Source organism: Calonectris borealis, chromosome 25 (genome assembly GCF_964195595.1).
Source record: "Calonectris borealis chromosome 25, bCalBor7.hap1.2, whole genome shotgun sequence".
Taxonomy (NCBI): Eukaryota; Metazoa; Chordata; class Aves; order Procellariiformes; family Procellariidae; genus Calonectris; species Calonectris borealis.
Window position 1 is genome coordinate 5,401,093 of NC_134336.1, and position 27,044 is coordinate 5,428,136.

At 53.5% G+C, this 27,044-nt stretch overlaps 2 protein-coding genes across 43 annotated transcripts in view; one reads left to right on the forward strand and one right to left on the reverse strand.

Annotated features, from left to right (window-relative positions):
- The window catches only part of EPB41 (erythrocyte membrane protein band 4.1), a 96,383-nt gene extending 83,303 nt beyond the window's left edge, over positions 1-13,080 (forward strand). For 30 of the 42 annotated variants that reach the window (XM_075173647.1, XM_075173650.1, XM_075173643.1 and 27 more), the window contains 6 exons: positions 3,599-4,075; positions 5,281-5,409; positions 7,075-7,176; positions 7,642-7,722; positions 8,576-8,683; positions 9,571-13,080. In XM_075173647.1, coding sequence (XP_075029748.1) covers positions 3,599-4,075; positions 5,281-5,409; positions 7,075-7,176; positions 7,642-7,722; positions 8,576-8,674 — 888 coding nt within the window. In that variant the 3' untranslated portion in view covers positions 8,675-8,683; positions 9,571-13,080. The remainder of the gene's footprint in view (positions 1-3,598; positions 4,076-5,280; positions 5,410-7,074; positions 7,177-7,641; positions 7,723-8,575; positions 8,684-9,570) is intronic. The other 12 variants (XM_075173660.1, XM_075173638.1, XM_075173641.1 and 9 more) reach the window with 1 other exon arrangement.
- A 9,029-nt stretch (positions 13,081-22,109) lies between these two features.
- TMEM200B (transmembrane protein 200B) lies at positions 22,110-23,732 on the reverse strand. The gene has a single exon (XM_075173552.1). The coding sequence runs from the start codon at positions 23,730-23,732 to the stop codon at positions 22,434-22,436; it is 1,299 nt and encodes a 432-aa protein (XP_075029653.1). The 3' UTR covers positions 22,110-22,433.
- Positions 23,733-27,044: the final 3,312 nt, after the last annotated feature.

Consider the following 27,044-nt stretch of genomic DNA (forward strand, 5'->3'; position numbering starts at 1 on the left):
TGCACGGGCGGCAGAAAACAGGCCTCCACTCTGGCAGCGCAGGGCAGCTGGTTCATACGAATAGATCCTGATCCAAAATAGGAGGTTCTTGAAAAAATACAGGCAAACAAATTTATACAAAACCACTGCTGAAGAAAAAGAAATCCTTTTGGTCGCTGGTATCAGCCATGCAATTAAGCCTGTTATTAATTTATCCCCAGTCTGAATTATTGTCTGTCACTTATTACGGTGTAACGCTTAAGCTATATCCTCAGTATTTGTCAACATCAGGTGCACAAAGATTTGTGTTTAGCAGGGTAATGTTTTAGTTGCATTCATGTCTGGTTCGATTTGTTTCTTCTGGGGCATTGCATCCTGTCCTGTATTTTCTTTACGCTGTGTATGGCTTATGCGAATAGTCCGCTTCGTGCTTGATTTAGGCGTCGCTGGTTTGGTTTTGTGTCTCTGGAAATGAGTAGTTTGCAGTTTTCATGGGTCTCAAGGAGAGCTTGGAACTCTGCAAATCTGAACCCTAAAAATAGGAATTCTTTTGCATTTACAAATTAAAGTAAATCTTGATAAGATCAGAATTTGTAACGGATGTTCAAATTCCTATGGGGTTTTTGTTGTTTTTTTTTTTTTTCATAAAAAGATAATCTTTTCTAGCCTACATGCAAACTGTGTTTTTAAATACAGGAGCAAACAGTTGTTGTTTTTTTTTGTTTTTTATTTTTTTTTTTAAGAAAAAGTGTGTGTAAATAGTTAATTTTATATAGAAACAAATACCTTTCAATTAGTCTAACTTCTTACAAGTGGAAGAGGAAGGCAAGGAAAAAAGTGCTTCTGATCAGTTGATCTTATCAGGATTTCATTCTGTCTTTATAGCTTGCACGTTTATTGCCGCACTTTGCTCTGCTGACGACCCGTGTATGTACGCCATCGGCTTCATTTAAGCTTTTCCCTTCCTTTATGCTTTTACCATACAAGATACTTCCAAAATGCAATTTTTTCTCTATACAAAAGGAAGCTGGGAAGTTGTTTTGACTGGATACAAATGTTTGTCTCTTAAATAGATCTGCCTCTGTGTAGCTGCTTAATCTGCTTTGTTTTATCTGTGATTCTTCCTCTTGGTCCAAGTAGTGCCCGGCTGGTAGGTAAGGAAATCTTGCTTCTAAGGCATTCTCCATGAAACCCCAGAAGAGGTACTGTGTCTTCTCAAGATCCCGTGATCAATTTGCAATTAAGGAAAGATATATGGCAGTATATAAACCAAAGTTTTAAAGCAAGATTAAGACGTGGGCATTCAAAGCTGACAACCTCCGTTCTGTGCCATGAAATACTGCAGTGTAGTATCTTGCGTTAGGCAAAATGAGGGTGGGATCTGGATGTACCTTTGGAGGAGCACATATGGAAGTGGTTTTCCATCAGAAATAACACTTCCCGATGTGTGCGGTCAAACCTGATCATCTCTGTGCTGATCACTGTCCCTTCGCTCCTGTTAAATGCATTTTTCTAAGCAACGTCCCAAGAACTTAAAAGATGCCCAAGAGGCTGCAAATCCTAATGGACAGAAATCTTCCAGGTAATCGATCTGCAACATAAAGCAGCTGGGAACTGAAAAATACCCGGGAGGAATGGTGGAAGAGTCATTTCTTGAAATGGCCCTAAAATAAGCATCTATTTGTTCCTCCATAAAGCAGTTACTATTCTTAACATACTATTGAACTGCGCCATTAGATGAGGTCAATCAGGGTGAAAGCCTCTGGTGTACAGAAAAAGCATTGTACCGGGTAACCCGCAGGCTTCAGACCTCACATTTTAAGCACAAATTACAGTTTTTTGGTTGCCCAGAGAATCTTCTTAATAGAAAATGAGGCAACAGTTTCTGTTCATCTTAATACCACCACCAAAATTAGAATAACAGTTGACAAAGTGGACTTGCCATGCTTTTATGAAAACCGTTTTGGATTAACAGATATGTGGCTCTTTTTATACAAAGTTACCAGAAATCAACTGTGAGGCTAATTATTGAGAAGAAATACTAATGGCATTGATTAAGCAGCATCCCTCTGGGTTTTTTCCCTCCTTGTTCCTTGATGTTGTATGATGTGACAACTTTGAGATGTGTAAAATTGTAGGTGCCCATAACTGTTTATTCTGCCCTTCCTTGAAGGCAACTTTCCACGTCAATAATGAGAAACGCAATTTCTGGCGCAGGGCAGGACTGTAGCCATCGTTCACCGCTGGTGACTGAAATGCTGCTTCTCTGTGCACATGAAATATTCATCACGCGGGCATTGGGCAAACAGCTGATTTTTGCTAAAACTTTCTGTCTTGTTCATGTTTTAACCCTTCTCTTCTCTTCTGTCACTGTTGCTTCCCTCCTGGCTAGAGGGCTCCCAGAGATGTGAGAAGACCTAGTTGAGACCTTGCTAACGAGCTGAACGGAGAGCAGAATAGCACCAGCCTTAGTTAAACCCTCTGGCTTGGCACGCGCTTCCCAAATATCTCAGGTGCTCTAGACGTGCTTGTTTGCTTCTCGGAGGGCTGAGTTGCTTCGTTACGCGTCTTCTCTCCCGTGCACCATCACGAATGCCAGTTACCTGGTACCTTCAGGAGGTTTAGCTACGGCAGAGGTTTCCGCGCGCCGGCTGCTTTTGGGATAAAGAATGTTAGGAGTATTTCGGTAGTCCCAAATAAATGGTCAAATGCAGCTTGTTGAGCAGTCAACTGAACCGCACGTTTGGTGGCAATGGGGTCAGCACAAATTAGCGTGAACATCTGGCTTTCCAGTTTAAAGCCGCATTTCTTTATTCCTCAGCTGAAAAGTTTTGTGCTAAGTTGTGCGAGTTAATTGGACTGGTTTGTCTGGAAGAAATAATACAAATTCTTTCAAATGACCAGGCTGCATTGTCAATTCAGGAGCCTCTCGGTAACTGAAGCAGTTGATTTCAATACTAACTTGTGGGTATTCTTACAATAATTTTATCAATGCCATAAGGACAAGGCTGTGTTGGTTATCCCGGAGGCTGCAACAGCAGAGAGGGTGCTCGGAGGTGTGAGCGTTCCCAGGGGCGAGGCAAAGAGCAAGGCGCAGGCTCTGCGGGTTATCGTACACACTAATTCTGGGCTTATTCTCTTCACCTCCACGTGCGAATTAAAACACGGTGTAAAATATTTCAAGGAGTTACAAGCAGAATTGGGGTACGGTTTTGGTGTAGTCGGTGGGTTTTGTTGCACATGTGAATTTTGGACGTGCACAAGTCCCCACTTGCTACACTGAAATTATTCCCGTTTCCAAACTGGGCAAAAGTGCATAGTGGTGGCTCTTGCTTCAGTTGCAGAGAGTTGTTTCCATATTAACTCCTTAAACTTCAGGAGAGTGAATTATGAATGTACCAGGCAGGCCGTGTCAGCAAACGCACTGGATACATCGCATAGCACAAAGGTTTTCAAGCTTTCAAGTGTCCAAACCCACTGCTGTTGCATGCGTTACTGGAGATGTGATCTGTTATAAAAAACCGATGTTTTGCCTTTATGCTTCGTGACCTCCTGTTCTCCCTAACGCTCTCTTTCTCTCTCTCTCCCTGGCCTTTTTTCTGTATTCGTTTCTTTTTAGAAAATGAGTGACTTTCTCTCCCGAGAGGATGTGGCTGCAGTGCCAGAGAGGAGCAGTGTTAACGTTGGCTTTGCGTGGGAGGGCTCAAAGCGGTCGGTAGCTTTTAGTGAGACCCCAGTGCCACCCGCCTCAGAGCCTTCTCCCGGCCGTGACTTCGCTGCTTCCTCCCTAAGCAGCGAGGAGGAGGAGGAGGAGGAGGAGGAGGAGGCGGCAGCTCCCAGCCTCCCCGCGAGCGAGGAGGACCTGAGATGTGGAAAGGGGGTTTGTGCGGATGCGGAGAAGGACTGGGAGCTCTCTGAGCTGGAGCCCCCCGCCAGCCCTGCCGCACCTCCCCGGCAGCCCTGGGGAGAGGAGGAGGAGGAGGAGGAGGAGGTGGCAGAGGATGGCGAAGACAAATTTGCCTTTAGAAAGCAAAATGGCGAGTGTCACGACTCAGATGTTAATAACGGGCTGCCGGCAGTCATTCGCTGCTTCCAGGTAGTGAGCCCCAGCGCCTGCCCCCCCACACCCCCCGGCTGGCTTTGGAGTGGGAACCCAAACACTGCAGCAAGCAGATGCCACGGACCCAGAGAGGAGTTGTGTTTGCTTGGCTGGGACTCGTGCTTGCAGCTAATTAGCGGGTTAATCTCCCGCAGTTAGCGCACACAAGCCCCTCTCAATTTATCTTTGCATTAAATACAATTGCCACAGCGCAACGCCCTTTGCCTGTCTTTGATCAAAGCATCCTGTCGCATCCCCCAAAAAGGGAAATATTTAGGCTCCAAACGCATGTAATTTTAGTTTCTTAAGGTTTTTGCTATTTCCTGCTGTACCGGAGGCTGAGCCTTAGCACAGCGGAGCAATTCGAAGCGCTGTCAAACGGGCTTTTTACATGGTGAACGTGAGCTTTGATGTCCCTTTCTGCTCCCCACCGTGGGAGATATTTTTGCCTGCTTCAGTGTTGATATTAATTGCTTACGGTTAAATAGATGCCCACTTCCCCTGCTAACAATTACGGTGGTATCTGTCAGGTTTGGGGACGGTGAGCAGAAATCGAGCCCTCTGGGAAAACACCGTGGGTCTGAACTAACTCTCTCTTCTTCTGGATAATTATCAGGTGGTGGAACTACTGATTTCTCCCTCCCCCCCCCTTCATTTCTCTTTCGAGATGTCATGTTTCTGTTTTGTCTGACATTGATTTAATAAAAGTTAAAGACCTAGGGTCTGATGAGGATTTCTAATAATACAGTGTTTCACTCGCAGTCAGGATAAAGCCTCTCAGCTGTGATCAAGTCTTTATTTGCCCAGGGTTTATGTTAATCTTGACATGGTCATCAGTAGATGAGGGTCATCTTTTACTGGCAGCTGGCAATGAGCTTCTAGTAATTAGAAAGTTAATAATCAGCGGAGACAGTTTCTTCATGGTACTGCGACACACCGGTTAAAGCCTTAATGCCTCGGTTGGGCTGACCCGAGGGCACGGTGTTGGGGAGGATTTTTCTGTCTGCTTAATCCTCGCGCACGATCTCTGCCCTCTGAGCAGCGTGTCGTACCGAAGGCTTAAAACCAAAGATTTCCGGGCTGACCTTGGTTCCCACAGTGCTTTTATCAGATCAGTGTCAGAACATTTGCCAGCAAACACGGTCACGATGTGGAAATGCTAACTGGGTCTTTACGGAGATGTTTTTAACCCTGTCTCACAGCCACCGCTAGTGAAGACGCAGACGGTCACCATCTCCGACGTGTCCAGCGCCGTCAAAAGTGAAATTCCCACGAAAGAAGTCCCCATTGTCCACACGGAGACGAAGACCATCACCTATGAAGCTGCACAGGTAAGGTGTGTTCTGATTAATTTTCCAGGGGCTTAATTAAACTCAAGTAAGTGTTTTGTTTCCGAATCCCGCGGAAAGCACCTGCCTTTCTCCAAGCATCCGAGTCGCAGCGCAGACGTTAACCGATGCTGTGGACGCAATTTCCAGGTGCAGCTGGTATTTTTAGAGGAGCAGTGTTTTTACTGTCCTTGAAGAGTAATTGTTTTTTCAAGATGTACGTGCAAACAGAACTTATCTTTGGTCACTGGTGGTTTCGGGATGTAGATTTGACTAAATCGGAGTTAACCTGAGTTGGCCTTTTTTCTGCAGGAGATGCCTTGTCTTGTTTTCCCCAGATCTCCTTGCTGTTTATGCCTCTTCAGAACTTGGTTTATAAATGATTTGATTGTCCTTTAGGTTTCAACCCTGAAACAGGTGTTGAAAACCAAAAGTTTTGTATAAAATGCAACCAGAGTGGGTATCTGGTGACTGGAAAGTAGAAATGTTAGCGGAGCGATACCGACGTATGCAGGTACGGTTTCATTGCTGAGGTTCAAATTAATCCTCAGTCTAAAATAGGGTTTATTGATGTATTTGAGAATTTGGAGCCCGTGTTAGCTTGGGTTTGTCGTAACTGTGGTTGTTAGAAGCAGCCCATGCTCTGCTGTTGGAGCGTAGTGACCGTGGGATGTAGGTTTGGGTGGGGGTGTCCCATGGATCATGCTTGTAAAATTTGGGATTCCCGAGGAATCCCGTGGCTGCTGGGCATCCTCCCCGAAGGCAGGAGTAGAGGGGGGTTCAGGCATGCCTGCAGCGGGCGGTGGTGAGCATCGCCCTGTTTCTCAGCGAGTGGCTAGATGAATAGAGTTTTGCTCTGGTTACTGCTGTTACCATTTCTAATTGGGACACAAAAAGGAAAAGTGCGTCTCCAGGGCTGGGAGAAGTCGGCCGCTTGTGATGTGCCATGAGTTTTCTTCCAGTCTGTGGAAAATGGTCCCACCTTGTGGTAACTCCAGATATCGTCCCACCGCCGCGCTGGGGATGCTGCCCGGTGTTAGTGGTGCACCGTAAGGGATGAGTTGGCAGGATGACTTATTTTAGGTTTTTCAGCAGACCTTGAAAGGTCGACTCGTGCAGAATGGGAACCATGAAAGAAGCTGTTCCTCGTTCAGCAGGTATCTGGACTTTGCTTCTGCAGAGTTTAAAGCGAGTGGTGTGTAAGGTGGTGTCAGGAGGGAGGAAGGGTAGAAAGTCCCTTCTGAATCAGATTGTGCTCTCTGGCTTTGTGAACCTCCATGGATCCAGGCAGGTGTAATTTGGGATGGGTGTCTGCTTTGGTCTCCCTTTGTGGTCCAAAGCTGCGGAGGAGCATGACCAGCATTGCAGTGTACCCAGATTTGGGTATATCCCAGTCCCCCTGCTCTGAGGGGTGTCATAGGTCCTGCCTGGGTGATTTTGTGGATCCCTGCATTTCCAACCTTAAAGTCCGTGGGCTTTGTGCTGAGCTTCAGAGACCTGCAAAGTCCTTGTGCAGCTCAGCCGGCTGCAGATCAGCTCGCTCTGTCCCGCGGTCCACGATGGAGAGGAGTTTCTGTCCTCGGATTGCGTCCTGCTCTGGTGATGTGCAGACCCTCCTCCTGTCCACGCTGCCCGCAGAGACCGATGGCCCCTTCTTCTGTCCCGCAGGCAGATGGTGGCAATGGAGATTTAGACCCTGGCATCCTGCTGACTGCTCAGACCATCACTTCGGAAACCACCAGCAGCACCACCACCACCCAGATCACGAAGGTAACAGCACGGGAACACGATAAAACAACGACAACAACTAAAACAGCAACACGATAGAGAGATGGGCAGAGTTGAATAATAGGGAAAAAAGCTTAAACCCTGGTTCTTTTAAAAAAATGTGATTAATACCGGAAACAAAGCATGAGGTTCCCTGCGTTGAATTAAGACTGTAAATTATGCATTAATTGCAGTGCAGTCTGCGGACCCGGGCTCTGACTGTCCTGTGGGACAACGGGAAAGAACTGTACTGTGAGTCAGAGCTCTTCCCCGACTCAGTTATAAGAAAATGAATATTTGACAGTTTTTCTTTAACCCGCGGCAGTTTTCCCCCGTGATTCTGATACCGTGGTATGACGGCAGGATTTGGTAACGCTATTTTTGATACCATCTTTAGACAGGCAGCCCCAGTGCACTTGAATTCCTTTTCACTTCCAGACTAACAGTAGTTTTTTCTTTTTGTACTAGACTGTAAAAGGTGGCATTTCAGAGACGCGGATTGAAAAGAGGATTGTCATCACAGGAGATGCAGATGTAGACCACGACCAGGTAGGAGCTTGGGTGCGATCCAAAAGAGCTTCTCAGAGCTGGCACAAACTAGACAGGCTGCCTTTCCGAAGATAACTTAACCAGAAAACAACCTAGGGAAATTTTACTGGGGTAGAAATAAAACTTCAAAACTGATTTCAATAATAAATTCCTCTTTGACAGTACGCAGCTGTATAGCTGGGCCAGCAAAGCTTAATTCTGCTTTGAAACTGGTATTGGCAGCAACGTTTTGATTCCAGAATTGTTTTGGACAAATGCAATTTAAAAAAAAAAATTCCACAAAAACGTGAAATAAAAGTTTTCCTTGACATCTGGATGATCTGCGTTAATTTTCTAGTAACTTTGAAGCACTATCGCTGCTGCATAGTGCCAGAAGTCACTTCATAGCACTCAGCACCTGCATTAAATCTCATCGGCTTTATACGAAACCTTTCTGATGAGTCAGCCTCATTGGCCTCTAGCGTGTGTTGGAAGTCATCAGAGAATTATACTTTGAATTTAATTTTAGATGCAAGTATCGTGGGGCTGGAGAATATTCGTACGACAAGAACTAGTTTATTAATTCCAAAAGAAAATGTCTGAGAAGATGCCCGAAATGTGCTCATCGCACTTGCTGGAAGAATAAACAGAGTTTGCTTCATTGCTCTCATCCATCTTCTACCATGGGGCAGTGGAGAGATGTAGTGTGTTCTTAGAAAACAGCTTTTCCTTTCAGAAATAATCTAATACTACCAAAAGGCACCAAACCGTCCAGCTGAAGTGGAACCGCTTTTCTTTTTCTCCCCAGCGTCAGCAGTAGCCCCGCGTCCCCCGAGGCCCTCGGTGCCACGCTCTGAAGTGTGCTCTCTTCCAGGTTCTAGCGCAGGCGATAAAGGCGGCGAAGGAGCAGCACCCGGACATGTCGGTGACCAAAGTGGTTGTGCACCAGGAGACGGAGATCGCAGAGGTGTAGCGAGGCTGTGTAAGTAGGGAGACCGCGTACACCTGAGTGACGGGTGCTGCTTTCCCCGCCCCGGGGCAGGGGGCTTCATCTCCGTGCAAACGAGGTTTGGCTAAATATGGCCAAAGTTGAAGTAAAATTATTATTGTTAGCCGATGAGTCCCTCTCAGGCTGTTGCTATTAAACCATTTAAGGCTGATGAAGCAGGCACAAATACAGACTAATCCTGCGGTGGAAATGAGCCAGAAAAGTCTAAAAGAAGGTCCGTGGCTCCTGCGACGAGGCTGTTTGGCCTTACCAACACCTTCCATAGCACACCGAGCTATAGGTTTCACGTAGACCCCTGCCTATATCAGTGCCAGGTAACCCCTGAGCTGGACCCCGAGCTCCTGACTTGCCTGGAAAGATCCCTTTTCTGCAGCCTTGATGGTTTTGGGAAAGAGCTGCTCGAGGAATCCAGGAGCTCTGCTGTAAAGCCTGTCCTGCCCCGCGCCGGCGGTGTTGGTGTTGCCCAGGTGGGTGACTACGCGCTGCCCTGCGTGCGTCCTGCCTCCTCCCAGCAAAGCTGGCGCTTGCAGAGGTTTGGGAGGTGGAACAAGAAGAAGTTAGGCGAGAGGAGAGACAGCGTGGTTTAACAGGCATTTGTGGTTGAGCTTTTTAACTGTCCAAAGCTCAATAAAAATGGCAGAGGTCTCCTGAGGGTTCCTGGACTTGCAGCTCCTAAATACGGTCCTTCAGGGCTGGGAGCAGGACGTTGTTTGTGCCGGGTGCCTGGAGGTGGCTCTGAGCCTGAATTCACACTCACCTTCTGATTCCGGTTCCTCAGCGGCTTCAGGGAAGCAGGTTCCTTCCTTTCCCGGAAAGCCGGCTGTTGGTAGCTATAACTTACCATGTTTCTCTCTTTCTAGAAGCGTTCCTGCCAGACACAACACCAGGAAGAAGAAACCCAGCAAAACTACCAAGAAACTACCTGGAGCACAAAGACCTCGGATTTACAAGACTTGACACTCAGAGACATTCATATCATTTATTAGGAGTTGCGCTTTGACATTTTACTTGGGATTTTCCAGACTCCACTGGATCTTATTGGATATAGATTTTTTTTTTTTTTATATATTGTGACAAAAGTATGCCATATTTCTAACTGTACTGAATATTTTTTACAGGTTTTCAATTTTGCATTCCCTTTCACGCATAGCCTCTTCAGATACAGACTCAGACACACCTCGCAGGGCTCAAAGGGTCGCTGTTTTAAGTTGTATTCCCTCCGCCTCGTCAGGGATAACGGCGATAAGCCACATCCGTGCATATTCCAAGTGCGGGATCCGTAACGCGCCTTGAAAAAGCCATGGGTCCTTCTGCCGGGAGAGTCAGTTTAAAAAGTCAGACTTCAGTTTTGTGCAACATTTCCGATTGCCTCTTGATTTTTTTTTTTTTTTTTTTTTTAGCTCTGGGGAGCTTGAGACTCCAGCCGCGATACCTGGGCGTGCAGAGCAGAGCTGCTGCCTTCGCCCCGAGTTTCCTCCCCGTTGGGTTTCAGGCCCCCGACGTGTGAACACAGTAGGGTTTTGTGGTGTAGCCTATGCACACATCTTAATAGTGGACTAGGTTTAAGGAATACTGGAAGTTGCTTCAAGTATCTTATACTGTGAATTTTAGAGCTTTAAGAGGACTGTGATAGCACCTCGCCTTCCTCCTGTGTGTCTCTGCCGAGTGCTACCTGCCTGTTTGTGTTTTCTAGATGCCATTAAATTAAAAAGCCCTTAGAAGTGTGCGTTTAAGGTGTTTGGACTCTGAATGCTATTAGGGTAGGCTTATGCAGCATTCACAGTAACTGATTTTTTTTTCCAGTGTCATAGTTTTTCACATGTTTGTGTTCATGATTTTTAAATTAGGGGGTTTTTTTGTAAGTCATGGGGTGGTTTTTTCCCTCCGCTCACAGTGCTATTTACAGCTAAACACCAGGGCATATATCCTACTGTCATTTAATTCAAAATCCTTTAGACAATCCTTCCTAGGTATTTGGAGGGACTGAACAAGAAATCGTAGGAGGTGTCGGGTGTTGCTGGTCGTGATGGAGCCAAACCACGTGAAAAGTGCTGCCACCCCCTCCTCCACGCTGGCGTAAGGGTCTGGACTTCCTTTGGCTTCCTGACCGCCTTGCTGGAATGAAATACCAGGGTTAGTGTCTGCATCTTTAGGCTGAGCTTACAGACCTCCGGGGCCACGGCCAGCTGGTGGGAATGACCAGAAAACATCTTTTCTGGAGCTGGATGTGCTTCCCTCCACAGCACCAGGGGCTGAGCTTTGTGGAAATGTCCTAATCATTCCCTGGTTTCTCCTTCCAGCATTTAAATTTAAAAAGGAAAAAAAAAAAAACACCCCCCAAGCGTTGTAAAGAGTCTGCCCAGACACTTGTGAACACTTCAGTACACTTTGAGGTTGTGATTTTTTTTTTTTTTTTTTTTTAATATACATAGTGTGGCACGTTGGTAGCTGAGGGCTTGGAGTGCTCTGCTGCTGCTCCTCCGTTGAGGATGGGAAGAAAATGGCAATAAAAAAAAAAGCTCTCTGCTATTTTAAATTTGAATAATGTGTTTCAGAAGTCACTGGATTTAGCTCAGGCTGCAACGACTTGCTGTTCAGCTGCAAACAGCCTTCGAACTACACTGGGGCTAGTGGAGTTTCTCAGATTCAGGTGCAATTTTAATGAAGCTGTCAGTTTTGATTGGAGACACTGCTGAAATGCTGGATTTTTGCTTTCTTTGAGCCTTGCTGGCCGTGGGTCCTTCTCAGCCTCCAGCTTTCCCGTGCCGGTAGCTGCTGCTCTGGGTGCGTGGTCCCCTCCGGTGATGCTCTGCCTTCCACAGGGTACCAGGCATCCTGCTCTGCGGATTTCGGGAGTCCTCAGCTCCACAGCTGTAGAGTAGAGATTAAGTCTTCTATTTATGTCTGGACAGCCTTTTCCTTCCTTTTTCTGCAACACAGACCCTTTAACAGGTCTGTGTCCCTGCTGTCCTCGACTTAGTTGGGTAACACTTGCCTTAAACGCCCGTCGCGCTGAGCATCCCTCTGGCGATGTCCTTGTTCTAGGAATTTAGCTTTTTGCCCCTCGGTCCTTCCTTCTCACCCTGGAGCAGCTACCTGAGGAGTAAACGGGCACGCCGAGTAGTCATTAAGAGGATTTCTGAGCTTTACCAGACAAAGCCAGCGCGATAAATTAAGTCTGTCCATAGCACTTACAGGCACTTGGCCGTCACGAGAACCTAGGGGACCGTGGTGCGAGGCTGAAGCTTGGCCCCGGGTGCCCTGAGCACGACGAACGGGACAAAACACCCGAGCAGGGGATCTCGAGGGTGAGGAGGCGATTCCTTTCCAAGCGGATGCGTACGTCCCTTTTTAAGGGCCCATAGACTAGAATAACCCTTTTTTTTTTCCTCCCCCCCGGATTTTGGGTGGCTGTTTCCAGCTTGTTCATTCTCACACTTCCCCCTTCTAAATTCTTGCTTCTCCGTGACTATTTTAAACAAGCTATCGCCTCGTCCGACCTTTGCCATCACCCTGCTGTCCGACCCCACGGGGGATTTCCAGCCCTGCCCACCCTCTCCAGCCGCCACGGCCGCCTCCGTGCAGCGCCCGGGAGCTGGACAGGAGCAGCGGCAGCCTGGGAAGAAAATAAAAGTTAAGAGCAGAAGAAGCTTCTTCCATCCTCAGCCGGGGCTGCCCGCATCCCTTCCACCTCCGACGGGTTTTTAAAATCCTTCGCTCTTAGCGTGCTGTGTTATTTCTAGGGACAAACCAGCTAAGTAAGGTCTATTTATATGAATGTTCCCAGCTCTTCCCACTCCACAAATTCACCCAGAGACTGTCTTGATTGTATAATATACATTATATGGAAGCTATTTATATATGAATGAATGTTTTTATAGAAAAGGAAGGCAAAGGAGCTCATGATTCTCCTCCATTAAACTGGAACGGCAGCTCCGGTTGCCAAATAGCAATCTCTGACCGACACAGATGTGTTAGCGAAGGACTGACTGATTTCTGGTTTTAATAAACTGTGGTTTGCTGATTTTCCTAATTGTACAATTACCTTAAGAGGTGGTAGTGTCCCAGCCTTAGAGATGAAACTTGTAAAAAACAAACAAACAAAAATTTAGTTGAGAATATGAAGGAGCTTTGTACAATTTTTTTAAGGCAATTGTGAATTGTCTAGGCTAGCTGTTTACACTCTTTATAAAAATAAATAGGAACTTTTAAAATCGGCAAATCTTTATAGATTAACTAGTGATGGGAGCTGTTATTTTGGACTTTCATAGTAAATCAAAGGGAAAGTTGCCATAGCGTTTAGACAGACGTAAGTGTTCAGTATTGCTTCTTGTATTGCATTTTTCAATAAATTTTCAAACGAAACTGTCTCCTGCCCCTGAAGCCTTTTTTCTTATCCTCGCCCTCCTCCAGGTCTCTCTCCCCAGCCTGGCTTCGTGGCAATTTGCTTTTTCCAACCTAAGCCAGACCCGTCGCCTCCGCCTGCGTTTTCCTGCGCTCTCGGCGGCTTCAGACGCTTTCAACAGCTCCCAGCGGGGCCACGTGCGGGACCAAAGCCCCCAGAAAGGGCCAAAAGGGAGCCCCGGAGTCCAAGCTTTCCCTAAAGCATCATATAAATACATGATATAAAACCTCCCTTTGAGCCACTGAATTTGAGGTGAGCTCGGGTGAGGGTTTCTGCTCAGCAGCTGCTGCCTAACCCCGAGCAAATGTGATTGAACTGGAGCGGGGGACATGTCTATCCCGGCTTTTTTTTTTGTCCCAGCTCATTTTTTCTGGCCGCAGCATCTCTAGGAGGGACAGAAATACCGAACAAAAAGCTGACGGGGCATCTTGGCCACCAGCCCGACAGAAAACAAAAGCCAGTTGGCCCAGTTTAGACAGCTGGAGACTGGGAATTGGATGGGAAGAGCATCCCTGCAGGCAGGGGCAGTCCTGGGGCTGGCTGCAGTACCACCCCCCTGTGCCTCAGTTTCCCCAACAGACAGAAAGGGAAGGCTTACACGAGCTCCTGCACGTATCTATAGTCACATGCTAAAAGCAACATTAATTCAAATTGCTCCAGAGACAGATCATTGCATCTTCCTGACACCCTGCCTTTGGCCAGGTTGCTTTCAAGCCGCTCTTCTATGAAATCTCAATATATTGTAAAGCAAAAATGACAAAGGAGCCACAGGAATTGGCCCCACATAGTTGGGAAACGGCCACCGCTGGAGCTGCTTTTCCCTAACATGTCACAGCAACTTCATTTACTTGCAAGAAGGAGGCAGAATCGAACATCACGTTATTTCCCCCAGCCAGCACGGGCTGTCGCGCACCGCCGGCTCCTCGCCTTGTCCAACCCCATTAGGGTCACACCAAAACGCGCTTTAAATAACCCTGTCCCGGGGAGCCGGGGCTTGCGGAGCTCCCAGCTCCCTTAGAGAAGGCGCTGGTGCGATGAACCCCAGCCGGGCACGAACCGCGGCTCCAAAAACATGGGGGGGGGGCCAAACAGCCAAGAAACAGCTTAATTTCTCTGCTCAGGCGCACTTCGGGGTGGCAGTCACCCCAGCAGCCAAGCCGTCACCTGCCCCCTCTCTGGATTATTTAACACCGCCCAGGGAGCAGCACCAAGCTCTGGCTTCAACGAGCTGCCCCGTAGCGGGGGTGGGTCCCAGCGATACGGGGGGGACCGTCACCGACCGGGGTGCTGGGCTCTGGCAGCGTGTCCTGGCAGAAAAACCTTGGCAAAGGGACAGTGAGCTGTCCCCCGCTGCCCCTGCCCCGAGGGGCTGCCAGCCCATCCCCTCCCCGGCCCGGTGGCACTGCAGGGACATCGGTGGCACCTGGGACCCATTCCCGCGACGCTTTGCCGGGCAGGACCATCGCCATCGCAAGTGCAAGGACACGTCACAGGGGACATCTGAGCCCCATCTGACATGCCCAGAGGAAATGTGTCCCCGGCTCATTTCCCCAGGGGACAAGCGCAGGGACAGCAAACACCAGCCACGACCCTTCGCTCTGCCACCGAGCCCTGGGGCTGTCAACTGGGAGACCACCATGACTGGAAAGGCTTTTCCTTAAAGCTCCCCCCTCCCTTAAAGCCTCCCCCGGGCCGGGTGTCCCAAGCACAGGACAAGCCTTTACCCCTCTCACAGCCGGAGCTGGGTGGGGTCTGAGCCCTATTGCTTCCCCTTAGCCCCGTGCCTCAGTTTCCCCCCCACTCCAAACTGCAAAGTCTGCCAAGCCTGGAGCATTTTGCCTGGCTACAAGCAAGGGAAAATATTAGGTAAACAAACACCATGGCAATCTAGAGAGATGCAAATAAATAATAAAAAAAAAACACTCAAAACCCAACCCCCTTGTCCCAACACCAGCAGAAAGCAGCAGCCTGGGCTCCTGGGTGGCCCCACGCCAGCTCCAGCTCCCAAATCCCACACCGAAGGCAACAGCTCCGTCTTGGAAGTCCCATCCCTTGGGAAGGAGCTGCAAAAGCCGTTTCTCTTCGTCACCCATCCCCATTCCCGGTCTTTCCTTGGGTCTCCATCCCAGACCCCAACCCGGGACCCGGAGGAGCAGCCACCACGCCGGGAGGAGAAAGTTCCCATTCAAACACCAGCTCGTTCCAGCTTGGGTTATTTTTAGGTCATTCCTCTCGTTTCGGGGGCTCGGGCAGCCAGTCGTGTTCCCGGCGGGTCAGCGTGGTGCCCGGGGGTCAGGGCCGCTCTCAGGGCCCCGAGGGGAATTGCTGCCGGAGCCAGGCAGGCAGCGGGGTTGACTCCATCACTTTTAGACAGAAGAGCCCGGGGTGGTTTAGGGTCTGGGATAAACAGGGTTAAAAGGGAGGAATTGCATTTGCAACGGGCCAGGTAGGACACATCGAGCTCAGCCCTGAGCTCCATAACTGGGGAAACTGAGGCACGGGGAAAAAGTCAAAGCCGGAGGCAGGGAGTGACCTCCCGTCCTGCACCAGCCGGGTGGGTGGCACCAGGTTCATCCCTGACCCCCCAGGTAAGCACCGCTGCAGGTCTGCGGGCATCAGACCCAGCAGCTCTTCACTCCCAGCCCAGCTCCAGGGGCTCGATGCTCCCCCTGGAGCAGCCCCCCAAGTCAGTCTGGGGGAGCAGAGCACCCCTTTTGCTCTGCAGAGCACCCCGGGACCACGCCAGCCCCCGGGAGGCTGGAAAACTGAATCAACGGGCGGGATAACACCCCAGTACACCCCACTTGCTCCACACTGGGCTTCCCAAACACTGCAGACCTGAAGCGGCATCCCTCCAGCCCGCTCCATCGCCACCGCCGCCTCGCCTCCCCCTCCAAAATATCCCAGAGCGGGGAAGCAGCAGCTCCCTGGCCGGAGTCCGGCCCCTCCGTCACCCTGCGGAGCGGGACGCGCCGGTGGGATGCACCCCACTGCCCTCGGCAAGTACCAGGGAAACTTGGAGAGCTGCTGCCGTGGGATCCGAGGTGCAAACCTCGCCCAGGACGAGCCGGTGGGTCGGTGGGTGGGTGCAGCTCCGGCACCCAGGAGACACCTCGGGTGGCCACAGGTGGCACTGAGGGCCAGAGGAGCTTTCTCCTGCAGGACGCGTCCAGGCGAGATCACTGCGCTGCCGTCCCAGCTCCGGCACCCGCCGTGGGCACGGCTCATCTCCCTGCCCGGCCCGCCCGCTGCAGGAGGCCGAGGCGGCTCCAGGCTCCGGAGCTGGCCACGCTTTGGTCCACGTTCCGCTGTGGCCACGATGCCGAGGCCCCGCGGAGCCGCACGCGGCGGCTTTTGGCCGTTCCCGACCCAGGCGCTGCTCTGCCCCCGCAGCAGGAAAGCTCCGAGGCGGTCAGACCAAGCTTTCCCCCGCCACGTCCTGCCAAGCTTCTCCGTGTGAGTTTTCCTGGGGTAGGAACGGATTCCCAAAGCCCACATTCCCAGCCCTTAATGCCCCAAGTCCCAGTTAACTCCTTGCATGCCAGACGTGCCCCATTATCCACGCATCCTTTCCTCCCCCCCCGTTTGCCCCCCGCACGGGCAGCGCTCCCCGACGGGCTCCAAGCCAAAGCCCCAGAGGTCTGGGCTCCAGCTCCGGCAGCGCACGGCAGGGACCTGCTAACAGCTGATGGGGGACTTTGGAGCTGGGCTCTCCCCATCCCACCCAGAAGCAGCCCCGAGGGGAGCAGCCCCACGTTGCACAGCCCCTTTCTGCAGCAGGAGAAATGTGCAGAGCCTGGGGTGCCAGCGAATCTGTGCGGGGACACCCCCAAACCCACAGAGCCAAAAAATAAAGCAAAAAAAAAAAAAAAATCAAGCAACTACTCCTAAACGCACCCCAGCTCCAGCCCTGTCCCGGCTCCCTCGGGTGCTGGGAAGCACCAAGATGGGTGCCCTTGGCTCAGTGCTGGCTTGTTAATGCAGAGAGGCACTTTGCATCACACTTATTTCCTTTTTTTTTTTTTTTTTTTTAAATAAAGCATCCAAAAGCAGCACCCTATATACCTCGCCGAAAGGTCACAAGGCTTTATAGCACCGGGGAGAACATCCGCACCCCGTCACCCCTGCTTAGGGCTCCTCATCTTTAAACATAAGGTGCAAAGCACCGCACTATCGCTCGGTGCACGTCACAACGGCCCCAGCCCTGGCCCCGGCACGGAAAGCCCCGACACTTCATCTTCCCAGCGCCTCAGGAAGGAGATTTATAGCAGAGAGCACTCGCCCTAAATAATGCACCAACATTTGCATTCCCTGGCTGTACTACAAGTGCGCGGCCGCTAGCAAAGTGCTTTCCTTCGCATAGGCTTGAAACCTTAAGGAAGAACTTACCGGCCAGGCAGACTCATGGCTGTGGCTTCCCTCGCTGCAGGGAGAGGAGGAAGAAGGAGGAGGAGGAAGAAGGGCTGCAAACTGGTGGTTTGGTGGGAGCCGGTGGGCTGAGCAGCATCAGGTGTGGGGTGGGAGCCGTCATCCCCCAGCTGCGGCTGATCTGGCCGAGCGTGACCGTAGCCGTCTGTGCTCGGGGGGTGGTTTTGGGTCTGGATCCTTTGCAGTTGGGATCTGCTGCTTTTTGGTCTGGCTGCTCCAGCCCTTCTCTCTCCGTCCCCCATTTTTGCCCCTTTGGGGGGATGTTTCGTGAGCCGGCTCCGACTCTGCTCCATTCGAGCTGCACAGTCCTTGGTTCCAGCTCCATGTAGGTCCCCGTTAACGAGGGGGTCCAAGGGCTGTTGTTAACCCCCCTCACCACGTCCCTGGGGATGGAGGTGTCCCAGCAGCAAACTGGAGTCCCATTGGTGCTGGCTGGGGTGACCCTGGGCGTGGGAGCCGTTGGTGGGGTCTGCACCCTCCCCAGGGCACCTCTCCCTCGGGAGTGGTTTCCCCCAACCCATTTTCCACATTTTGTCCATTTTTGGCCCAAACTACAGCCATCCCATAACCGTGTGCCAGCCTAAAGGTGGTGCAGGGGTAATTATAATTAGCGGGGGCCCCTTGACTCTCCTGCCTCCATCCTCTGCCGCGGTGGCCCAAGGGACACCCCGTGGTCGGTCCCGGTCAGCGTTGGGGACAACCCCACTATTGCCTTTTGCTGGTGTTTTTGGTGAAATCCCCCTTTTCTTGGCAGGAATCTCCTCCTGCAGCAGGGACCTCCCGGGGTGGGGATACGCCGGTGGGTGGTAATGTCCGAGTATTTAATCTATCGTTTATAGAGCCGGTTCCTGGGCAGGATGAGAAGATACCGCCCAGCGTTGCCCTTCCCAAGCCGCACAGTGATCTCCAGTGCTTCCAGGACGGTTTAACTTCACAGCTCTGCAGCCAAGCGGGGTCAATGGAGGGATCCAGGGTGGATTTTTTTTTACTTTATTTTTAAATTTTTTTTTTTAACCCAGATCCAGCCCTACCCAGTGTTATTCCCAGCACGCTGCGGGGACAGCGTGGGGGTGAGAGCATCCACGGCAGGACGAACCGATGAAGCCAGCGCTGTTAAAATCCCACAAATGCTCTCGAAACCGTGTCCGCAGGCAGAGCTGCAGGTGAGGGATGTGCAGATGATGCTCTCCCCAGAGAGAGCACGGGTCTTCTCCCCCCACCGGCTTAATTAATAAAGCAGCTTTGCATTTTGAAACGATCCCTACGTGGCTCAGAAATGCCTCCCCGGAGGATGCTGCTGAGCTGGGCAGGAGGACGCTGGGGCAGGAGGAGGATGCTGGAGCGGGTGTGTGGTCCAGGCAGGAGAACGTTGCGGGCAGGTTCCCCTCTCGTCCCCCATCATTTGCCACGTTGGGTTGCAGCCGCTTCCCGAGGTCGGGCTGAGCCCCGGCCAGAAAATGAAGTGGGAAAATTCAAACAGCCCTAAAAGCAGCTCCTGGCGTGGCTTCTCGCGGCATTTCGGGCTCCAATTTCTTGCTGCCCGTTTCCGAAGCGTGGCCCAGGGCCTGGCATTAGCTCTGGCTGCAGCTGGTTAAGCCCAACTGAAAAGTTATTTTCAGATAAAAAGATCCTCCTGGCACGTCCCCTGGGATGCTGCTTTGGGGCAGACCCCGCCGGTGACTTTCTGTTGTTGCTGTTTATTGCATTGAACCAGTGCCTAAATAATTTTGGGATTAAGCAGCCAAAGAAAGAGTTGAGCCGTGGGCTGGTATCGCTCCCAGCGAAACCCGCAGCCGACGGCCCCATCCCTGCTTCCCTGCAAAGGGGGATGCTGGTACCCAAACTTCTTGGGAGAGTTTGCATTGGGAACAGAGCCAGCCTTTTCTTTGTAAAGCAGGGGGAAAAAACCAAAAACAAACACTGCAGGGGTGTGGGGGGAGGTTAGAGGTTGGTTTTTTGGTAAAAGGGGGGTTCAGCAGCCCTGCAGCTGGGGGGTCTCGCATGGGGCAGGCTGGAGGGGCACGGGGGAAGGTGGAGCTGGGGCCGGATCTGCTCCGGGCAATAGGGTGTGAAGCAGATATCGCTCCTGTTTGAAAGGCAAAATAGAAATGAAAATGAAAAAATAATAATAAAAATTGAAACAAAACATGCCGAGTTTTCAAAGGCAGGGAAAAAAAAAATATTGTGCAAAACCCTGACTTTTCTAAAACGAGCGCGGAGCCGTTTTGTTTCTTGCAGGCTTTAATCAGCCGTTTCCCAGCCCCGGTGCCAAGCGCCGTTGGTAATGCGGGCGGTGCGGAAGGCGATGAAAGCCGGGTGAGAGACAACGGCATCGCCGGCACAACCTTCCCTGGCTCCCGCAGCCCTGTCCCCCGTCCCCAACCCCATGGGGTGACAAAAAGAGGTGACAAGAGCCCCCGGCTGGGGACGGTTCCCCTCTGCCCAGCCCCAGCCCCAGGCCAGGGGCACGTCGGTCTCCGAGCTGCTGGGAATGCTTGCGCTGGGAATATATTTTTGCCAGAAAAGGCAGATTCCAAGCCATTCTGCAGGGATGTTTTGGTCTGGAGGAGGATATTGTCCCTGAGGTTTGCAAGATCCAAGGCTCGGTGCTCGCTTCAGACTGGAGAGAGGGAGAAGCAGAGACAGGAACAAGAAAAAAAAAATTGATTTCATGCAGAGAAAACACATTTCAGCCATTTATGTGCACCACGGCGGGCTCTGGTCTTGGGAAGGCAAAAGGCAGCGATCTCATCTGAGCATCAACACCACGTTTTGAAGCCTCCCGAGTCACCGGAGAGCAGAGCCGTCCTCGCCCCTTCGCTCTGATCCATCCTTCGGCACCCTGGGCAGCCGAGATGAGAAGTGCCGGGGGGAGTGGGACGGGCTGGGACGAGCCCCCGGCACCGGGGGGTGGAGGGGGTGTTTCTGGCCGGAGAACAGGCTCAGGGCAGCGATCAGAGCGCGAGGGGCACCGTTCCCGTCCGGATCGATGGGGAGGGCAGGATCAGGGGTGCGAGATGCCGGCGCCGGATGCTTCGACAAAGCAAAGCTGCTGTTGCAAAAGAAAAAAACAAAAAACACTTCTCTGCTTTTTGGTAGGCGACATCTCCCCGGAGATGGGGAGAAAAGAAACAGGCAAAGAGCAAAAAGACGGTTTGGAAAGATGCAGCCAAGTGGTACCCTGCCGCGGAGCTGGGGATGCTCCCACCGCGGTGCCCTCGGCAGCCGCCCAAGGCTCAGCGCCCGCCGGTGCCCAACCACCCCCTGACCCCGGGGACTCTGCCAGAGCCAGAGATGGACTCGGTGTTAAAAAAAAAAGGGCTTTTTTTTTCTGGAGAAGGACTCAAACCCCGGCATCGTGCCTCCCAGGGCCGAGGGAGGACAGCCCCATAGAGGCTTGCCCCGAGCCGGTGGCACAGCTGGGACCCTCCAGCCCCTGCCTTAAAAATACAAAGATGAAGGATATTCCTATTTATTTTAACCATGCCCCACCATTGCTGCCCCGTGGCCGTGCCACGGCCAGTGGGACCTGACAGCTCCTCACCCCCCCGTCCCCATGAGCTCCCCTGGGTGGGCTTCACCCCCGGGGACATTGGGAGGAATCAACAGGAATGGGGGCTGAGCACCAAAGCAGTGACCAGCCCACGCCTTCCCCAGGGGCAAACATGGCAAAGGCCCTGGGAAAGGATCGGGAAAGAAATGTCGGAGCAAAAACTGCTCGTTTGCAAGAAAACGGGCAGCCGACGCTTCCCTTCTCCACGCTGCTGAGCCCGGAGCCGTCTCCCGAGATGGGATGTGAACGGCATCCCGCGGCACAGCCTCACCCGACAGAGCGAACCCTGTTTCTCTACTTCATTTCTCATTTTATCCACATTTTCCTACTGCATTTTCCTGCTGTGATGGGTTTTGGGAGAGTTTTAATTCTGTGCCACCTTCTCTCCGGGGATCGCACCGCCCCGGTGCCAGGGCTGGCTCTCTGGCCTCGTCCCATCCAGCTCCTCTTCTGCACCCAAAGGGCACCAAAGAACACGACGGGGCCCAGCAAAACCAGCACCAACGCTCACCCCTACCTCTCTGTGCCATCCCTCCCACTACCAGCATCCTTCACCCCACCAGAAACCAGCACAAATACCCGCTCCCCCCGCAGACGAGCTTTGGGAACCCCCGCACCCACCCTCTATTTTAATTTCGCTCGCTGCCTGCAGCTCCCCAGGCACCTCTACATCCCTACCCTGCAAAGAAAAAACCCCCAACCTTGAGCTTATCTCCTTATCCTGCAAATACTCAGCAGCTGGTTATAGAGCACCCTGACTCCATCCAAGTTGAGCCTGGCTGGGGGCACCTCGGAGACCCTCCGGAACCGGCTGCCGCCGGCGCGCTGCCCACCCCGAGCACCCCGCAGGCGAGACGATGAGGCGAGGTGGGACCGCATGGCATCGAGATAATATTTAATAGCCCCCTCGGGTTTACGTGCTCTGGTCAAGCAAATTTTCCGGTGGGTTGAGGCTGGGCAAAGGGACACCACCCCTCCCCAAAACATCCCCCCTACCCCAACGCCGCTGAAATAAAGCGCTGCGGGGGCCGGTGGGGCTTCGCCCGCCCTGCGTCCCCATCCCGCAGTTTGTGTTGGGTCTCAAAGCGAGGGTTCCTCTGGAAAAGCCACCAGGAGAAGGGCTTGTAAGGCCAAGGGCATCCACCGGGAAGCTGTCGAGAGGCAGCCAGGAGAGGACATCCCACCCCAGGCGAGTCCTCCCCCAGGAGCAGCGGGTCGGGACCTCCCTCTTGGCATCCCCGAACCCCTCCTGGATGTGGGGTTTTGGGGTCGCTGGTGGGTGCTGTGGGGCAGGATGAGGGACTGCGACGTCACGGTCCCCGAGGGCCGTGGGGACGTCAGACCCGCGTGCCCCGCTCCGTCCCCACCGCCCAGGAGCTGGGTCGGGGCTCGCCCCGGCTCTGGGGCTCGCTGGGCTCCAGTAGCCGGTCTGAGGACTCCCCAGTGCTTTCCAGTTTGGCGTAACCCACCAGGCTGACGTGGTCCAGCCGGGGCCAGCTCCGGTTCTTACGGTCCTTGATGGGGGCCACCAGCAGCACCCCCGGCCGGCCGAGGTCCAGGGACTTGGAGTGTCCCGGGGTGTGAAGCTGCGCATCCGGGCTGAGCCCTGCGGCCACCGGCTCCGCGCCGGGGCAGCCGCCATCCACGCTGATGACGACGTGGCCACCACCACCACCACCACCACCACCACCACCACGGTCCTGGCCGCGGGGTGCCACGCTGCACCGGGAAAGCCGCGGTGCTTCGGCGGGGGGTTCAGCGCCACCCCCCTCCGCCCTCTCGCCGGCCCCCCGCGTCGCCGCGTCCAGCAAGCGGTTGTTGAGCTTGATGATGGGCAACGCCAAGGCACCGACGGCCGAGGAGAGGAGGGACTCGGCTCCGGCGCGGCAGGAGAGGCTGAGGTTGGCCTCGGCGGAGGCACCGGAGCGGAGGCTGAGGAGGGAGGCGGCAGGGGATGCTGCCGGGTGCTGGAGGAGCTCGGCCGTGGTCTGGAGCCTGTTGGGGCCGTAGCAGTCGGACCACTTGCTGCCGGGGCAGGGCTGGCAGGAGAGATCCACCTGGTAGCAGCCCTCCACGCACTCGGCATTGGCCTTGGGGACGGGCTGGCCGTCCCCGAGCTGGCAGCGCCCGTCCTCAGGGCCGGTCCCCTCGGGAAGACCTGCCGCCATGGAGTAGAGACACTTCTGCATCAGCCTGCGGGTCTCCATGTCCCTGTTCTCGTACAGCATGGTGTTGGCGCAGATGAAGATGAAGAGCCCGATGCCCATGATGACGGGGCCGATCAGCTTGAGCTTCTCGCTGTGGGGCACGTGGCGCCCGGCAGCCACCTCCCTCCTCATGTCCCCCACGGTGCTGGCATTCCCCGCGCCGGCCCCGGTGCCCCCGGGTCCCCGGTGGGGCCAGTAGCCCACCACGGCGATGGTCATGCCCACCAGGACCACTGAGATGCCCACCATGACGAAGGCTCCCGACGGCGAGCGCATGCGGAGCTGCCCTTTCACCGGGATCTCCGGCGGTGACTTGCGCCGCAGCCTGCGTCCCTGGCGCCGCGGCGGGGCGGGGGGCACCGGCGGTTTGGTCCCCCCCCCCTCCGGCTCCCGCATGGGTCCATTGGTTTTGGCGCTGTCCGCAGTCATCGTCTCCGGCTCGGCCGCTGTTCCTGCGGGGTGGGGAGGAGAAAAAGGGGGAGAAGAGGCATCACTTGATGGGTCTGGGGGTTCTGGGGGTCTGCGTGCCTGGGATGCTGGGAGCAGGGGGATGCTGGGAGCATGGGGAGCATGGGGACACTGGGAGCACGGGGATGCTGGGAGCATGGGGACCACAGGGACACTGGGAGCACGGGGATGCCGGGAGCATGGGGAGCACGGGGACACTGGGAACATGGGGATGCCGGGAGCATGGGGACCACAGGGACACTGGGAGCAGAGGGATGCCAGGAGCATGGGGAGCACAGGGACACTGGGAACATGGGGATGCCAGGAACATGGTGGGCACGAGGACACCGGGAGCACGGGGATGCCGGCAGCAGGGAGGACACCGAGCCCGCAGGCTGCACCACATCAGGGACCAGCAGCTTTGCTCTCCTCCTTCGCCTCCCTACTTCCCTCGAGTTACTTCCCTCTCCCCGCTCGAGAGGCGTGGAAGGGCCAAGGGGCTCCCTCCGACCACGCTGCCAAACCCCCCAAGCCCCCTGGGCTGCCCAGGGCAGCGGGGATGGCCGGGACCTCCGCGCCGGCGCGCAGACATCGCTGGCATCGGGGGGCCAAAGGGACCTGTCCTGCGTTACCGAGTCCTACGACACCTGCAAAAGGGCAGCACCAGCCAGCTCGGCTCGACAGCAGCGAGGGAAGGGGCCGTTTATTTGCCCGCTGGGGAAACTGAGGCAGGACTGCACGTGAAAACCCAAACCAAAGGTCTGACAAAGCCGCACCGCACGGGGCCCTGCAAGCGATGCAGCTCCCCGGTTTGCTCCGCTCGCTGTCCAAACAGCACCTAAAAACCTAAAGCAACGTCCCATCGGCCTCGAGCCGCTCGTCAGGCCACGGGACCCACCAACCCAGCACCCGCGCAGGATTTCAGCTGAAAGAGGCTCTTTTCCCCATCTGCTGCTGTCTTCTGCTTCAGGGAGAAGCCGACCCGCTCAGTGCATCCGCGGGGTCCTGCCCTCGCACGCACCGAGATAAAGCTCCACATCCAGGGATTTACGGGGCGTTCCAGAGTGCACAGTATTTAATTTTATCCGGTACCTTGTTTCTTGGATGAGCAAGAAGGTGTCGAAGTTGCTGCCAAAACCAGCCGGTGAGCAGCCCGGCAGGGAAGCATCAGCTGGGCTGGCACCGTGGTGCCCGGGGAAAGCGGTGCCCTGCGATATGGGGAAGCTAAAACACGCTCTGACCACGTCCCAGCCGGAAAACATCTTTAAAAAAAAAAAATAAATAACCTCATGTTGACAGGAATCTGTGTCCTTGCAGCCCGGCTGCTCGCTGCTGCGTGCCCAGCAGTGGTTGGTGACGGGGGCTGCGGACGCAGCCCGGGCAGGACGGCGCGTCCGTGCCCTCGCCCGCCTCCCCTGGCCCGGCCGGGGTGGGAACGCTGCCCGGGCTGCTCCCAAACGGGGGCCGGGGACGAGCCGCCGGCGTAAGCGGGGAGCGCTGCAGGGTGGCCCCCGGCCAAGGGATGCTGCGGGAGAGGGCTCGCCACGCCGCATCTTCTACGGCAGAAGAAAAGCGTTCGCATAGCCTGGCATCGATATCCAGCAATTAAAAGCCAGAAACTAAAACCAAGGAGAAACGCCCCGGCAGGAGGAGGCTGACCGCTCTCGTTTTACTCCCCAAGATGAATGAAGCGCCGAGAGCCAGCAACCAGCATCACCGACGGCAGAAAAATAAGATCCAAAGGGTTTTTTTTCCAGTCTTAATCATCTTAAGGTGTTATTAGCATCAGAGGGAAGGAATTAAAGATATGGGTTTCAGGATGACAGCGTGTTCCTGGCACAAGGCTGTCGAGCTGTGACAATTTGAATAAGGGAGATTTAAAGGGGAAAAAAAAAAAAAAAAAAAAGAAAAAAGAAAGTCCCAAACAAAACAACCCAAACCCACAGCCCGCTGCCGAGCGGGGCGTTAAACCTTCCCGGGAAAGAAGCCGATAATCCTGCACGGCGAAGGGGGAAAGACAATAAACCGAACGCAATGGTCACCCTGAATGGAAAAACAAGTTTTTAAATATTTTGGTATTGAAGAGAAACAACCGGGCACTTGAACATGTCCCAAAGACTGTGGGGGGGTTTTTTGCCTCCAAATGCCCTGATTTAGGTTATGTCCCAGCTTTCTCTAATTACCGTCTTAGATTCAACTTCTCTTAAATTTCTATTAAACCCTTTAAATGCCTTGCTGGCTACTTAGGGATTAAAAAAAGTAAAACCCCCTAAACCACAAAAGCCTCTTTGATACTGGTGGGGGGGGAGGAACGTGAAACCCCCCAGGGCTCAGGGCCCCCGAAGTCGCCCTGAACACCCCCCCCCCCACCAGCCACCTCCTGTTTTTGGCCCCGAGCCTCGGCCGAGCCTCTTTAAACCCAATTCCGCCGTTATCTCCTCTCACCCCCCCCTGAGCCCCCGCGGAGCCGATGCCAGCGCCCGCGGGGACCACGAGCGTCCCCCCGGGGTCCCACCCAGGGCGTTGTGTTGGCTCCAGGTGATGCTCACCCGCGCCGTGCCGGGGTTACTGGATACGGCCCCAGGGTTAAACCGGGGGAGCTGGGGTGCTTAAAAATGGGTGCAGCAGGACCAGAGGGTGCCCCCCCACCCCGCACCCCCGGGGTCCAGACCCAGACCCCATTCCCCGCTCCCCCCCCTTTTCCCCGGGCACAGGGACGGGGATGCAGGGCAGGAGGCACAGGCAGATGCCGGGAATCCGCCTCCGGGCAGGGAATCCCCTTCGCCCCCTCCCCAGCCCCCTGCCACCATTCCTGCCCCAGCGCCTCTCCCCTTATCTCCCTGCCGCCCGATAGCTCCCTGCTTTCTGAAGTTGAAGCATTTAATTGCTCATCGTCGGGGCTGGTTGTTCCCAGAGTTCAAAACCATTATTTTTATTAATAGAATCCCCAAGGTTATATAAGCTCTTTAAAAAAAAATAAAAAATAATAAAAAAAAACCCCCAACATATAAAAGCCAGCACTGCCATCCAATTCTGCAACTCGCAGACGCCGACACTCACGCAAATGGATTAATTCAATGTTGGAGCAGCGGTGCTAGACACAGCTCAGCTGGAGGGCAGGGCCGGGGGTCCCATGGGTGCTGCCGGGGCAGGGGGACGGGACAGGCGGTGGCTCTCGCTCCCGGCCACCGCCAGCCCCGAGGCAGCCGTGGTTCACCGGGACCCGCCGCCTCCACTTTTGAGGTTTTGATTCCGGGTGGGGAGGAATGACAGTATAGAAATGTAAATGCCGTT

What these genes read in the sequence shown, in the direction of transcription:
- TMEM200B (XM_075173552.1), bottom strand. Translation starts at nt 23,732, where the DNA reads ATGACTGCGGACAGCGCCAAAACCAATGGACCCATGCGGGAGCCGGAG.